General features: G+C 31.5%; 1 protein-coding gene across 2 annotated transcripts in view; it reads right to left on the bottom strand.

The window, feature by feature from the left end:
* arhgap24 (Rho GTPase activating protein 24) overlaps positions 1-16,357 on the bottom strand; it is a 123,529-nt gene that overhangs the window by 90,871 nt on the left and 16,301 nt on the right. For both annotated transcript variants that reach the window (XM_058758727.1, XM_058758728.1), the window contains one exon: positions 15,389-15,597. In XM_058758727.1, coding sequence (XP_058614710.1) covers positions 15,389-15,577 — 189 coding nt within the window. In that variant the 5' untranslated portion in view covers positions 15,578-15,597. Of the gene's footprint in view, positions 1-15,388; positions 15,598-16,357 lie in introns of those variants that run through there.

The following is a 16,357-nucleotide window of genomic DNA, read 5'->3' as shown; positions in this document are numbered from 1 at the left end:
TATGGTGGGAGAGAGCAAGTACCTCGGTAACAGTTAGTTATGTGTAAGTAATTTAGGCTGTCAAGGCTATTTTATTCTCTTTAAACATCGGGTGAAATTATTCTCTCTCTTTAATACAGATGATGCTGGATCATTAATAAATTAGTCATGACAAAAAAATTATGATATCCCATGTTTTTTCTATGAGCGATTATAAGGCTAACAAGCTTAATACCGTAACTTGTCACCCACTACAACTAACACGGCGATAAGCATGTGTGTGAACTGATATTAGGCTAATATTTTAGACCTACCTATGTGTTGGGTTTTGCTCAATATGATGTTAAGTGGCAGATCAGTGGGCTTAATGCGGTTGAATATCTAAAGAGACGTACTCGGTTTCAGACGAAACCTAAAATACTATGGATGACGCAAAATAATAATTTTAATATGACCGCGTGGTGAACCATATGAACCCAACTCATATTTAAACACGGTCCATGCTATGAACACATGCTGTGTACGCATAGCTATCCTTACAAGTACAATTTTGGCTGTATTATTTGTGTCCCCTTCAAAAATTGCTCTTGAGAAATTTTATGTTTATTGTCCCCCCCTACTGTTAGATGAAATTTACGCCCCTGTCCAAACCTATATGAATTTCTTCTTGTTGAACACAAAAGAAGATTGTGAAGAATATCTTTTCGTATAGCAGTCAATGGCTCATTTTGGAGTAAACTATCTTTAATAAATGCCCTAAAATCAAACAGTAATACAATATTTCAAAAAGTAATTAATGCACTTGAATCCACTGGTGGTTAGTAATCAGAAGGTTGTAGGTTCAAACTACACTCAACCATGACCACTTTACCCTTAAAACCTCAGGCTGCTCTATACAGACTGTTCCAGTTTCGGGAAAAGCCAATTATCGGAGGATTTCTCCACTCACAAAAATGAAAAAGTAAATTTGCAGAACCATTACGATCTCGACAACTTTCAACTCTGATATCTGCTACTTAACCAACTCCTAAAAATAAAAGCTTCCTCAGGGTAGCCGCTGGTAAACATCATTACCCTCACCACAGTTTGTGGTCGTCTAACAGAAAACAGGTGGGAAATGAGCTAGTTTGCCAGGAGTTTAAATCAAAAATTAATTCTGAAATGGACAGCATCCATCTAGCTGTTTTGACTGGTCACATTTGAACTGCATGCCAAATGTGTTTCTCTATTTTTGTTGAAATTTGTTCTGTGCCGCTGAGGAGACCAAACCTAATTACTGGCAGTAATATTATAAATGCTCACAATGGCAGACCTGATGGAATCTGATGGTACCTGTAGATAGGAGGTCTACAAACAAGCAGACTGCAGCAGTTCAGAAATGTGATTAACCTCAACTTTCCATTACCTACATCCTGACCAATGTACTATTTTCCCCTGTGAGATGCTCTATATACAGTATCTGGCAACAGAGATATATAGGCCACATAGTGTGTGTGTGTGTGTGTGGGGGAAAGAAAATGCACACATATATATATATAGTAATGTGAGTTCATGATTCGATTCGTGCACAGATGATTCTTTTGAGTCAATCTTTTAAATGAATCACTTCTTTTGTTTAACGAAACCAGTGTGAATGGTTCACATTAAACTGGATAGATCTGGGGTATGTTTCCCAAAAGCATCGTTAGCGAACTGTGGTTGTTAAATTACATTGAACTATAATGACATTACTTGCGACCCTAGTTGCTTTGGGAAACGAGCCCTGTCAATTTTGACTCCGCGATCGCTTCTCCATAGAGAGGATTATGAAGTAATCACTTAAAGTTTGGTCCATTCATTAAACAAATCTATTGTATAACTTGGAGAACTGTGCCAGTTGTTTTAGCTACTTTTATGATGTTTGGTGTGTTTGGATTCGTATTGAAGCTTTGAATGCAGCATGAAACAGCACGGAATCCCATTCATTGTATTCAAACCGAATTTATATTGATCGGTAGATTTAAATGACATAATTTTATTTTATTTTTTTCATAGAAATGCTGTGGAAAACTGATGTTGTTAAAAAATGCAAAGAGAAAACATAAAAACAAGACATTAAGTTAATATGTTCCTTTGTGTTATATAGCTTAAGTATTTCAAAGTATTCTAAAGTATTTAGATTAAGTTACTAAACCTGAGTAATCTAACGAAATACATTACTGATTACTTTTTAAAGCATGTATTTTGAAATCTGTAGTGGAATACATTTTAAAAGTAACCTTCCCAGCCCTGTATATAAATATATATATATATATTTTTTTTTTCTTATTTTTTTTTTTTAAAGAGGTCTCTTATGCTGACTAAGCCTGTTTTTATGTAATCAAAAATGCAACAAAAATAGTACTATAGTAATATTATTACAATTTAAAATAAGTGTGTTCTATTTAATATATATTTAAAATGTAATTTGTAAATTAATTTAATCCTGTGATGCCAAGCTGAATTGTCAGCATCATTTCTTTTTATTATCAAGGATGAAAACAGTTGTGCTATTTATTTTAATGGAAACCATAATACATTACCATTCAAAAGTTTGGTGTAAGTAAAAAAAAAATAATAATATTTTTATTTAGCAAAGAGTGACATTAAATAAATGTATAATGTTACAAAAGATTTTCTTTTTTTCAGGATTGTTTGATAAATGAAAAGACAAAAACATTTTTTGTAACATTGTAAATCTAAGTAATCATTAAAAATTAACATTTACTGTTACTTTTGAATTTAATGCATCCTTGCTGAGTACATAAAAACAAACAAACAAAATAAATTAATACAAAAATGAATATTTGACCCCAAACTTTTGATCAGTGTGTGTATATATTTATCTAACTTCAGACTTTAGTTGGTAAAAATGAAAGGCTGATTTTGAGTTTTTGGAAATAAAAGGAAAGGTTATGCTGCATTAAAATGACTCACTTTTGCTTTGAGGTGCAAATGTATTTGTCATTTCCAGCAGTCATTTTAAAGAGCCTACATTAAAACCTTACTTCTACATTTATTCACTTAGCAAATGCTTTGGAATAAATGTAGCAAATAAGCTGGTTTTATTAGTGCGCTAGGCTAAATGTACTGTACGCTCTATTAACCGCTGGAAACGCTATACTTGTGAGTCATTTTAATGAAGCACAATCATTTTCCTTTTGTTTGCTAAAAGCTCAAATGAATCAGCCAACATAAAGGTGTGTGATTTCTTCAATGTTAAAACGTTTCATTTATTACACACGTATACTGCCTATTATTGTTTGAAAAACACAGAAACCTACCAGCATCCAAAACAAAAGAGACTTTAGATATTTATTGGATCCAAAAATCAATGTTCATTTAGGCTGCAGGAACAGAAAAAAGAATTTTTTTTTTTTTTTTTTTTTTCATATTTCAGAGACCCAATTTCAAGCAATAATGGCACCGAGGCAAAATGTCAAATTGCCAGCTAGCCTAGCATACCAATGACCAATCAGGAATAATACGAGAGACATAAAAGGCCACATGATTCATTTTAAATTTGCTATTTGCTGGTTGAGCTTTGCTAAGAAAAACCTGAAGCTGAGTCTGAGGGAATCATGCTACACAACATCTCATAGGTCTTTCATCTTCGTGTTCATTGTTTTGTTGTGTTCAGTGAGGTACAATTTCACTCTGAGCACAAATCTGCTCTAGTTTAATCTGATCTTTTCATAGCTCACAGTCAAAAACAGCAGAGATTGTGCAACATTGTACAACAGTATCCCTCAGGGTTAAATAGATTGGCTACCTTCACCTTTTCCTTTCCTCTAAAAAAAAAAGATTTCTGTTCCAAAGCTTAGTGTGCGGCTTCAATGCCAACTAAAACATAAAACAGTGCTCCTCACAAGAAACTTGACTAATACAAACCACTGCTAACATTAGCCTGTTCCTATAATGACCCAGTACTCTTAACAACAACTACAAATACAAAACACACATAAATATTGGACAAAATGAATAAAATCCAGTAATCTTTCCTGAGAAAATGCAGACTGAGATTGCCTTACATTTTTAAATAGTGTACTATGTATTAGTAAAATAAGTATGTTGCCCTATGTTGCTTTTTTCAACCTGCATTGTTATTTTAGAATAAATTAAATACCACTTAGGTATTATTAATATTTTGAATTTATTTATTTTATTTTATATTTTTAGTTAATTTTAGTAATTTTTTTAAAATATGACTGTATAGTGTTTATTTATTTTTTATAAAAATGAAAAATGTTTCATTGGCAAATAGCTTAAACAAAATAAGTTTGATTTTTATATCTCATGTTATTTCATTTTAGATTTTTTTTATTTTTACTTAAGTTTAGTCATTTTGTTGTGCTTTTGTCCAAAAAAAAAAAAAAATAAATAAAATTTATATATATATATATATATATATATATATATATATATATATATATATATATATATGATCATATAGTGTTTATTTATTTATTTTTATAAAAATGAGAAATGTTAATTAACAAATATCTGAAACAAAATAAGTTTGATTTTATATCTTATTTAATTTTTTATTTTAGTTTTAAAAGCTTTTTCATGTTTCCAGTCATCCAATACACCCAAAAAAGCAGACAATGCACTCTTGACATTCTGATATGATTTGTCCAGTGAAAGCAAACTCATTTAAGATCATTAGATTGTAATGTAGAGTAGTTTCTAATGGCATCAGTCACTAAGTGCTTTCTAAGGCCAATTAGCCGGCTTAGCTCAAAGATGAAATGCAAATGATCTAGGAAGGACGACAAATGCAATGGAGATAATTCCTTTGGCCAGAGCTTTATGCCTGAGCACTGGATGCTAATTGTTTCTAAAATTGGTGTTCCACCATTGATTGCTACCACTAACAGGATCTATGAACCTTAGATAAAGAGGAAAGTAAACTCTCTCAAAGTTTTTCAAAGCTAAAGTAAACAGCAAAGGCAGTTCAAGTAACCACTCAAAAACAAAAAACAAAATTGCTGAAAATCCAAAATATAGATCAGTTTGTTTCTTCATCAGGACAGATTTGGAGAAATTTAGCATTACATCAGTTGCTCACCAATGGATCCTCTGCAGTGAATGGGTGCCGTCAGAATGAGAGTCCAAACAGCTGATAAAAACATCACAATAATCCACAAGTAATCCACATGACTCCGGTACATCAATTAACATCTCATGAAGTGAAAAGATGCATGTTTGTAAGAAACATTTCGGTGTTTTAACTTTAAACCATTGGCTAAAATACGATCCCATAATAACACTTCCTTCAGTAAAAAAAAAAAAAAAAATCAAAAATCAAAATCTCACATCAAAATCCAACAACAAATCTGTTTAGTTTTCGACTGTTTTTACTGTTTTGTGATCTGTGCATATTTCTCTCCTGATTCAGACAAGAGGAATTTTTCCCTTGAGAAAGCAATAATGTGAAAAAGGATAATATTATGGGCGGAAGATATAGTTTGAAGATAAAAACAATAATTATGGATTTTACATCTTTTGACAAGACTTTAATTGATGGACTGGAGTGGTGTGGATTGCTTGTGGACTATAGTGATGTTTTTATCAGCTGTTTGGACTCTCATTCTGACGGCACCCATTCACTGCAGAGGATCCATTCGAGAGCAAGTAATGCTAAATTTATCCAAATCTGTTCTGCAGCCTGAAATATTGCTTTTTTTAATGACCTATTGTGTTTACTGTTGTTTTACAGTCTAATCAGATGAGACTCATTAAAAAGGAATACTTTTATGGTGATTATACACCGTGCAGTAAAGTTATAGTGCCACACATTTTGTTCACCGGAGGATGGATGGCGACAAGATTTAAGGAGTGCGAGCACAGAGGACATAAAGAAGATTACAGAAATAAGACATAAAAGTTACAGCCATAACCTCAGTCTGCTCAGAATACTAATTACTGTCATATCTAACGCCTGAGAGAGAGAAGATAATCCGACTCTGTTCTTAACTACAACTGATAGAGCGGATAAAGAGAGATCACCTGTCACAAATCCACAGAGGAGAACAGAAGGAGAGAGACTGAGAGATACTTACATAAAGTCCTGGTCTGACACGTATTGAAGGACAGAGAACAAGATTAAAGCGTTTCAGAGTGAAAGTCCAGATCAATTTTTAGATTTAAAGGTGAAGCATTCTGAGCCACAGTATCGATTAGCAAAAATAATGAGCCATAACCTTACCCAAAAAACTGCATGTAGATCAGCACATTGTTTTCTATGAAAGCAAATTCCCTTCTGATTTTTAAGTTAATGGCTCGTATCCTGTATAAATTAACATTTCAGGTGTCTATACACCCTCTTTTCATACCTGTGATTAATTTTAGCTGACACTGCCTGTTCTCTTTAAACATCTCTTGCGAACAGATTATTTTCAACATTGTTTTTCATCCTGCTTTGTAACTAATACCTCAGACTTCATTTAGCGAGCAGTGAAAGGTGCTCCGCTCCCCAGACGACCTCTGATGTCTACAGTGGAACAGGAAGTGCTAGAGGAAACAGTGGCTCAGCAGGTCATTTAGGACACATCAGTGAATAAGCTCATGAAGACAGATGCTGCTGCGCATATAATCAGGGAGTTTAGCGCTGTAGGATTGTACAACTACCGTTGCAATGGGGTGCAAACTATCAATTTCAACCTAAACCTACCCAGACCACCAAACCTGTCCCTAACCTTACCCGTATCCCACCTCAATAGCAGCAAAAGTGTTTTGCAATACAATATGATCACAATAAGTACATTGTACTTATTTTTGATTTAAGTACATAGTAGTTACAGCCACCTAATATAAAGTGTGACCAAAAAAACTGAATGAAACTAAATAAAATAAAATAAAAAATCCCATACATTTTTAATAAACAGTAAATATAAATACAAATTAATTGTAATGACTGAAAAAGATCACTGAATGGAATAAAAAAAAATAAAATAAAACCAAATCAAATTAATAAAATACAGTTTGACAGATTTTCCACAATTTTTGACTAATGCAATAAAAACGTCATGAAGTATAACTTCTGTTTACAAAAACTAAATGATAAAAAGAAAGTAAAATAAAAGAAAATATTACTCTTACATGTCATATTATTATAATTAAAAATTACATTTACATTTAGTCATTTTGCAGACACTTTTATCCAAAGCAACTTACAAATATGTGTGTATATATATATATATATATATATATATATATATATATATATATATATATATATATATATATATATATATATTTGTATTTGAGAAAACATTTATTTCATAATGATATTTCCATTTTAAATTCTTATTATCCAATGAAAGGTTAGATTTTTGTTATATTTTTAAATAAAAGATCAAAAGGATTAACAATGCAGATTAATTTTCACAGCCTTCTTTGATCATATTTACCAAGGGTGCTGATATTTTTGGCCATGACTGTATATCACACAAAAATCCCCAAAATAAAATACAAATATTTTTAAAAGTAAAATGACAAAATATATATATAAAAATAAAATAAAATAAAACCAAATCAAATTAATAAAATACAGTTTGACAGATTTTCCACAATTTTTGACTAATGCAATAAAACGTCATGAAGTATAACTTCTGTTTACAAAAACTAAATGATAAAAAGAAAGTAAAATAAAAGAAAATATTACTCTTACATGTCATATTATTATAATTAAAAATTACATTTACATTTAGTCATTTTGCAGACACTTTTATCCAAAGCAACTTACAAATATGTGTATATATATATATATATATATATATATATATATATATATATATATATATATATATATATATATATATATTTGTATTTGAGAAAACATTTATTTCATAATGATATTTCCCCATTTTAAATTCTTATTATCCAATGAAAGGTTAGATTTTTGTTATATTTTTAAATAAAAGATCAAAAGGATTAACAATGCAGATTAATTTTCACAGCCTTCTTTGATCATATTTACCAAGGGTGCTGATATTTTTGGCCATGACTGTATATCACACAAAAATCCCCAAAATAAAATACAAATATTTTTAAAAGTAAAATGACAAAATATATATATAAAAAATAAAATAAAATACATTTTGCCAGCTTTATTTTAAAAGTTTCACTGATCTTAAAACAGGCATTCCAACCTCATTGTCATCCCAACATATCCAATTATTATACTTTCAACTGAATTACAATAATCATGCAAACCACGCAGCTAAACAAAACCCCCTTTATGAACATCTATCTGTACTCGAGTGCATAAAATGAATCCACAAGCGATGGTTCCCTGCCCATAATGCCCCTCTCCGCACGGCAGCAGATGACCTCTGACCCTGTCGGCAGCCGCTCTGTGCATTCCAAACGTGACAGACGCACACGACACCGCACTGTTGTGACGAACCCCGCATGCCTAACTTAACGCCGTTGACGCAAGTGCACAAAGCCCCTCTCTATGTCAAGTTCAAAAACTCTACATGGCCAGAAGCAGGCACATACTCCGAGAATATGATCCAGTCCGAGTGTGTGTGAAGTCACAAGGCCACGTCTCCTTAGGGAACATTAGGGGGCAGATGTTCATGCACCGGAACGAGAGACAGCAATTAAGCTAATGAGGCAGGTAACTAATGGAGCCATCGCTTTGAATGAAGATGCTAATTAACAGCCACTTTAATGATAGTGCTTCATCACCTCTCGTGGCTCTGTTGCATTCTGGGACGTCTTAATTACACTTCACTGCCCTCCTCAACTACAAACTGATGAATTCTCTGATTTATTCTGACAGTGTTTTTTGCTTCGCATGTGTGATATAACTTTGGTATCACTTTTCTCCCTCATTCTTATTCTTTTTTTGGTTCTGGTGTTGCAATGCATTGGTTAGCAGCGCATGTTTCTGTTCGCTGTGTGACAGTTCGGGGAGATTATGGGCTCTGTGCAAATAACACAAACTCTCTGTGTGCCCTACTTACAGACAAGTTTTCCATCTCTAAAACAAACTCACCTGGTTGTTTGTGTGGTAGAGAAATAAAAGCAGCGAGGAACATGCTGTAGGTGAGATAGCTGGGATTAATGCACCTGTCTTTGGTTCGCTGCTCGCCTTCATTTGAGAAAAAAGAGAGACGCAGGATCTAAATATACTGTATCGTTTTCTTTAAAAGGGTCATACATAGAAAAAAAAAGCTATTTTGAAATAAAATTATCCAGCTATACTGTAACACTCCCTCCCTAGTTGGCGTTTGAATTATGACTTTCAGGGATGGTAAACTTCTTTTCAAGCAATTTCTATAAATTTAGATGAAATGATTATAATTATATATAATTTCAGATGTAACAAATCATTTTTAGGCATCAAAACAAAATGTCAACTATCTTCTAAACAAACAAACAAAAGGTTTTTTGATATATCTGGTATATGTAAATATAGTTTATAATAACTTAACGATAAAATAAAATCATGTATATTTATTTTAATTATTATATTAATTATAATGTTTTATTACATTTTGTTTGCACTACAATTCAAAAGTTTGTTTTTGATTACTTTGTCAGTCTCTTATAAAAGTAAGCAGTAAAAATAAATATTAATTACTAATTTAATACAATACATATTTAGATGTCAAAGTATTGTAATGTATAGACAGAACAAAGTTTATAAAACATTTACAATACAATTTGAAATACTATTATATTATATTGAATATAATAAATGTATACTATAATAAAAAACAAAACAATATAATAACAAATATATAGTATATGCTAGTATATGCTGGTCGGTAAAATGTTTGTAAAAAAAAAAAAAAAAGTCTCATATTCAAAAGTGAGAATTTATTTTAAATAGAAATATTCCTGTAACATTATAAATGTATTTACTGTCACTTTTGATCAATTTAATGCATACTAGATGAAAAGAAGCATTAATTTAAAAAAAAAATTACTAACTCCAAACTTTTGAATGGTAGTATATGAAAATCAATAATAAAGGTTTATAATAAATTATAATAAATTTTCACTTAAAAAAAAATAAAATTGATTACAATGAAAAGTAAATATATTAAAATGTACAATAAGATAAAAAATAACTATACTTGTATTTTGTCTATGTATCATTTGATACTAACAATGGGACATGCTTAAGCATAATATTTGGTATTCTGAAAAAAATTCGCCCCCAAACTCCACTGGTGCAAAACTGGGTCAAAATTGTCATGTTTGTGAATTTACATATAAGCACATTAGCAAATGACTGCCTGTGTTTACATATCATACCTATTGAGTATTCATCTACTAGGCCTGACGAAGGACGGTGTTAGCATGTGAAGGTTAGACAATCACAACATTCACGAGTTATAAAAGTAAAGGATCAAAAACAGCCTGTTTCTAAGGGTCATTATAAGTAGATATAAGACGCTCCTCACACATTAGAGGTGGACACAAACGCTTCAAAATATGCATCTGTGTTCACTTCACTGAGTGGTCTTGTATTGTCTTTACTGGCAGGCTGTAATATTCCACGTCTTGAAGAGCATAAGTGATCTCGTTCATAAAACAGAGCAGAACAACAGATGCATTGTGGGCCGGCGGTTGTTCTTTCCGTTTGCCGTCCAGCTCTTAACCTTTGGTGTGTAGGCTGGAGAGATGGACGGAGACAGAATATGTTTGGAAAGGCTGGGCTAAATCGTGGCCAGTGAAAATTACATGCTGTGATGCTTATGCATATTTAAGATGTGTTTAAATGCTATTCAAAATGTGGGTGACGCATATTTTCAGACATTCAGTGTCATGTTTTTTTTTTTTTTTGTTGAGATGACTAGAAATATATTGCTTTGTTTGTGCATGTCAAAAAGAAGTGCACCATGGGAAGACAGACAGAGTTTTTAGGAACTTTCAACCTTTTAGTGTCATTTTTTTTGCTATCTAAGAATGCACAGGGAAGCAAAGCGAAGAGCGAGGTCTTATAAGGCGAAGGCGTTTTTACAAACTTTTCTCACATAAACACCCTGTGCCGACTTTCATAAATCTACTGCATTTAGAAGATCAAAAGCAGCTCTGACTTTAAAAGTTTGCACATATGCAGATTGTTGAAAGGCTTTGAAGCCGTTGCTATCAGACAGGAGCATTTTCCTTACCGTTTGATTCTGTCAAGACGCTGAACTGAAGTCATGCTGGATCTTGTGAAAGCTGCCAAAAGACTAAATATCACCGTTTAATTATATTCGAATGCAGAAGCTGAATGACAGCAGCATTTCAACAGTACAGGCCACTGTGTTTAATCATGTTTCTTTTTTAAGTAAAAAATGCAATCTTAGGAAACACTTTCGGTCTTATATTTTAAAGCAATATAATACACATTGTAATCCATCTTTTCATAAACAATAGTAAATAGTAAAATACAAACTTACTTTACTTCATAATAAAACATAATATAACCCATAAAAAGTGGGTGTTGATTATCTTTTTAATACAAATATTATTTTAATATTATTATAATGCACAGACAGACAGAATAAAGTTAATAATAGATTTACAATAAAATAAAATACTGTAAATGATATATTATAAAATGTAAAATATAATAAAATAATTTAAAATAATTTAAAATAATATAATATAATATAATATTCAAATCAAATTCAAATTTGATCTATTTGATGTATCCTTGCTGAATAAAAGTATTAATAAATGTGTATATACTGTATATATATATATATATATAAAATTTAAAAATCCCATGACCCCAAACTTGGACCAGTAGAGTATATAAATCAATAATAAAAGTTTATAATCAATGTGTAAAGAAGAAAAAATAATTTCAATGCAATAAATATAATAAAATGTATTATAATAAAACCAAATAACATTTACAATAAAATGATGGATGGATGGATTTAGTGCATCCTTGCTGAATAAAAGTAATAATAAAAATATGTTATATTCATTTTAAATCAATAAATATAATAAAATGTATTATAATAAAACCAAATAACATTTACAATAAAATGATGGATGGATGGATGGATTTAGTGCATCCTTGCTGAATAAAAGTAATAATAAAAATATTTTATATTCATTTTAAATCAATAAATATAATAAAATGTATTAATTTGTATTAATGTATTAATAAAATGTAATAAAATAAACTATAAAATTTACAATGGATGGATGGATGGATGGATGGATAGATAGACTGATGGATAGATTGATGGATGGATAGTTAGACGAATGATGGATGGACAGATGGATGGATGGATGCTGTATCTATGTTTCCAACTGGAAAGCGATGTCTGGCTGGTTGCAGAACTTTGAGAAAGCCTGTTTGTTAAGCAGTGAACATTTGTCTGTTTCTCATTAGACAGCTGCAGAATACAGAGCAGATATACTTTCCTCTCTCTCTCTCTCTCTCTCTCTGTCTCTCTGTCTCAGCACAGACATTCAAAACATGATTTGAATCTTCTGTCTGGTGTGCTGTCAGTGGTTTCCCCCGTAACACTGCAAACCGTTGCCATAGAGACCTTTGAGACCAGCACACATCCATGGAACTATTTTGACTAGTTCTGCGCATATGGAATAGTTTATGCCAGTGATTAAACAATATGCAAAAAAAAGCAAAAGCGGCTCTTTTATGGTTGAAGGTCTGGCTATTGTGTCAACAACAGCCTGTCATAACAGTCACTGACTCATGTCTGCCTTTCCATTCGCTTTTCAAATACTCAGCAGTGCCTCTGGAACAAAAAGCAGATCAAAAAGCATGAGTATATCCTTGTTTTGATGTTTGCAGGTCTTCAGAGGTCTTATGAATTGGTCTAGTCCATCTTTAGGCACATGGGCTTGATTTAGTCTGTGGTGTTTTGCATTCATGCACTTGCTTTGTCATGGCAAAGCATGTCTGAGTTCACCTGACCTTCTGTTGCTTTCTCACTCAAAACACACACACACCCACGTGTGCAAAGATGTAAACACTCACACACAATACACTCTCAAAAAGCACCAGTCCAGACACCATGAGGGATTAACCCACAGACAACACATGAATTATTGGGAATCAATCAATTATTCAACTAGTTTGACAGAAATGTTTGTACACTTGACCCACAAACTGCTTTAGAGACGTTGAATAGCGGCTTATGTGCAATAGAACTTTGTACAATAGGTTACAGACAAACAAGTCGATTCACGCAAACCTCAGCTTCAAAATCAAACACTTCACACAGCTTGTTCTACAAAGATACGACAGAGGGATTTATTTATTACAATCTTTATTATACAAATAAATATCATAATACAAATATTATAATTATATTTGAAATATGATTATTGTAATAAATGAATTTGTAATTTGTAACTTAAATTATAAATAATACAGTGCTGTCAAAAGATTAATCGCGATTAATCGCATTCAAAATATACGTTTTTGTTTACATAGTATATGTGTGTGTACTGTGTATATTTATGTATATATAAATACACACACATGCATGTATATATTTAAGAAAAATATGTTACGTTTATATATGAAATATATTTATATATAATATAAATTATACGCATATAAATATATACATGTAAATACATGTAAATATTTTCCAAATATATACTGTATGTGTGTATACTGTATATTTATATATACATAATAAATATACACAGTACACACACATATACTATGTAAACAAATCTTTTATTTTGGATGCGATTAATCGCGATTAATCGCTTGACAGCACTAAAATAATATAATACATTAAACGTTATTATATTATGAAGTAAATATATATTTATTATTTATAAATATGTCATATATATATATATATATATATATATATATATATACACACACACTATAATAAATATATTTATAATACTATATTAAAAATGATATAGCATTATATTACATTGTATTATATTGTGTGTGTGTGTGTGTGTGTGTGTGTGTGAATATGGAGTATAAATACTTATAATAATAATAATAATAAAATACATATTATGATAAAAATAACTTCTTAAAACATTTACTGAAGTATTAGTTAATACTAAAGTGTATAAAAGTGAATATTATAATGCAAATATTATAACCATAAAGCAGATATGGTTATTTTAACAAAGAAATACGATAACAAACCATCGATATTTATTTATATATTATACTTAATAATATTATAAAGTTATATACATACAGTCAATATTGCTAGAAAATAATGTAATAAAATGTTTACTGTGCAAAATGAAGTATATTATATATTATGATAAATCCCTCTTTACTCTATCTACAATTACTTAAGACTAACGTGTGTGCACACACACACACACACATATATATATATATTATCATCATGCAAATATTATAAAGCAGATATGATCACTATAATACAAATGTATAATAATAATAAATCATTAACATTTACATACTTTGTGAATTAAGATTTACACACTTCATGTTAAAGCTATACATAGTAAATAATATTAGACAAAATATTTATAATATGATTTAAAAAATCAGTTTATATTATTTATTATAATATTTACTTTGAATACTTCCAGAGTTATTGCATTATTTACATGAAAACATGTGCAATGTCATTGCAAGGGTTATTCTAACAGAACTACTCAAAGTAGAGCAGACGTTAGTATTTTCATATTTGTGTAAATATTTGCCAGTGGATTCTAGAAGAGTGTCACACCATCTATCCTTCACTAAGTATTTTAACAACCTCAAATATAGTCGTCTGAAGAACTTCAAAGCCTCTCGTTTCCTTCAAAAGTCGTATTCAGTGTCCTTTGATACCTTTGTCAACGAAAACCCTGAACGAAGAAGCTGCCTACCCTTGAAATCCAATATCTGACTGCTGACGAAACCTGCGACAAGCTCTAACAGTGCATTAAACATGAAAATTAAAGCTGAACATGGAACTTCAAAGATATAGAGAAGAAGAATCTTAAAACTTGGACGTGAAGGTATAAATCTTTAAAATATTCCTGTGGGCAAAGAGCCCGTCTTCCTCTCAGCGGAGGCACAAGACGGGATGGTTTTAAGGCAGATTTATGGAACCTTCTCAAATTCCCGCCTGATTCCATAGTAAACACTTTTGTCCACCTACTCCAGACCAGCTGCGTGACCTCGAGGATAAAAATCTCCATTGTTAGATGAAGAACCGTGACAAGTCATCATTCAGTGAGGTAAAAAGCAGGTCACTCTGTCCTCACCTCTCTTGTTTGCATCTTGGCATGAGATTTGAACTCGGAGAATGTCGTGATAGTTGCGTGTGAATGAACTGGTAGACTTTAAACAACGTAATGTGCACATCTGCGTATGTTTGCATGTAAAGATGCGAACTGTCACTTTTAAAAATGAGTGAGTAAATGATGAAATCCAAAATCGGCAGCCACTCACCAAAGCTTTGGTCTCGTCCTCATCTTTGTAGTAGTACAGCTGGTCTCCTCGCAGGACGAACCAGCGCGTGTGCCAGGTCTTCACGAAGCCTCCTTGCTTCCGGAGCCAACCGCAGCGGAGAACGTCCTGCTTGGCCGATCCGCGGCCGTGCTGAGGGCTGTTGCCCGCGCTGCCAGCCTGCTCGTCCATGACCAAACCCAAAGACCTTCCTGTACCCGAAATAGAGAGGGGGACAGGTTAGTTTTAGCTTATGATATAACTGAGAGTGTGATGTGAGTCACGTGACTAATCTCTCAGGCAGGTGTTCTGGTAATAATACAAAGGAAGGACACTACCATTGCCCTGTTGTATACTGCTCACTTCATCCGTGCCGCATTTGCATTTGTCAAGATAAGCAAATACTTACAAAACATTAGTTTGGCTTCTAGGTGAGAAAGGCGGTGTTCATTTATTGTCTGACAAACAAGGCACTATTATTCACTTACCTTTTCTACTTGCAGAGTTTTAAAATATGTATTGTAAAATAAAAGTAAATATTATGTTTGCTTCATAGTGACTTGTATAAAACAAAGTAAACATAAAATGTTCTAATGTTTTCTTTATAAAATTGTATAGAAAATATTATGATAAATGTAAAAGTAAATATTGATACATCCCTTGAAAACAATACTAAATATTACAAGAGTAGTATTGTTAATACTAAAGTTTAAAATGAATTATATTTCAATTTATAAATCAATATAATATTTAAATTTTTGGTTGTTGTTGTATTATTATGTCATATTTAAATTACATTTATTTATTTTTAATAATTATTTTATACAATATTAATATATACTAGAAAATATACTGAAAATAAATAATTGAGATTTATTATACTTACTTTAACATTTACTTTATTCACTTAATATTATAGTGTTATACATAGTAAATATTATTAGAAAATATAAATATCATGCTCAACCCAGC

The sequence above is a fragment of the Onychostoma macrolepis genome, chromosome 21 (genome assembly GCF_012432095.1).
Source record: "Onychostoma macrolepis isolate SWU-2019 chromosome 21, ASM1243209v1, whole genome shotgun sequence".
NCBI classification, from domain to species: domain Eukaryota; kingdom Metazoa; phylum Chordata; class Actinopteri; order Cypriniformes; family Cyprinidae; genus Onychostoma; species Onychostoma macrolepis.
Note: the sequence above shows the minus strand (reverse complement) of the source record. Positions and strands in the feature narration are given on the sequence as shown.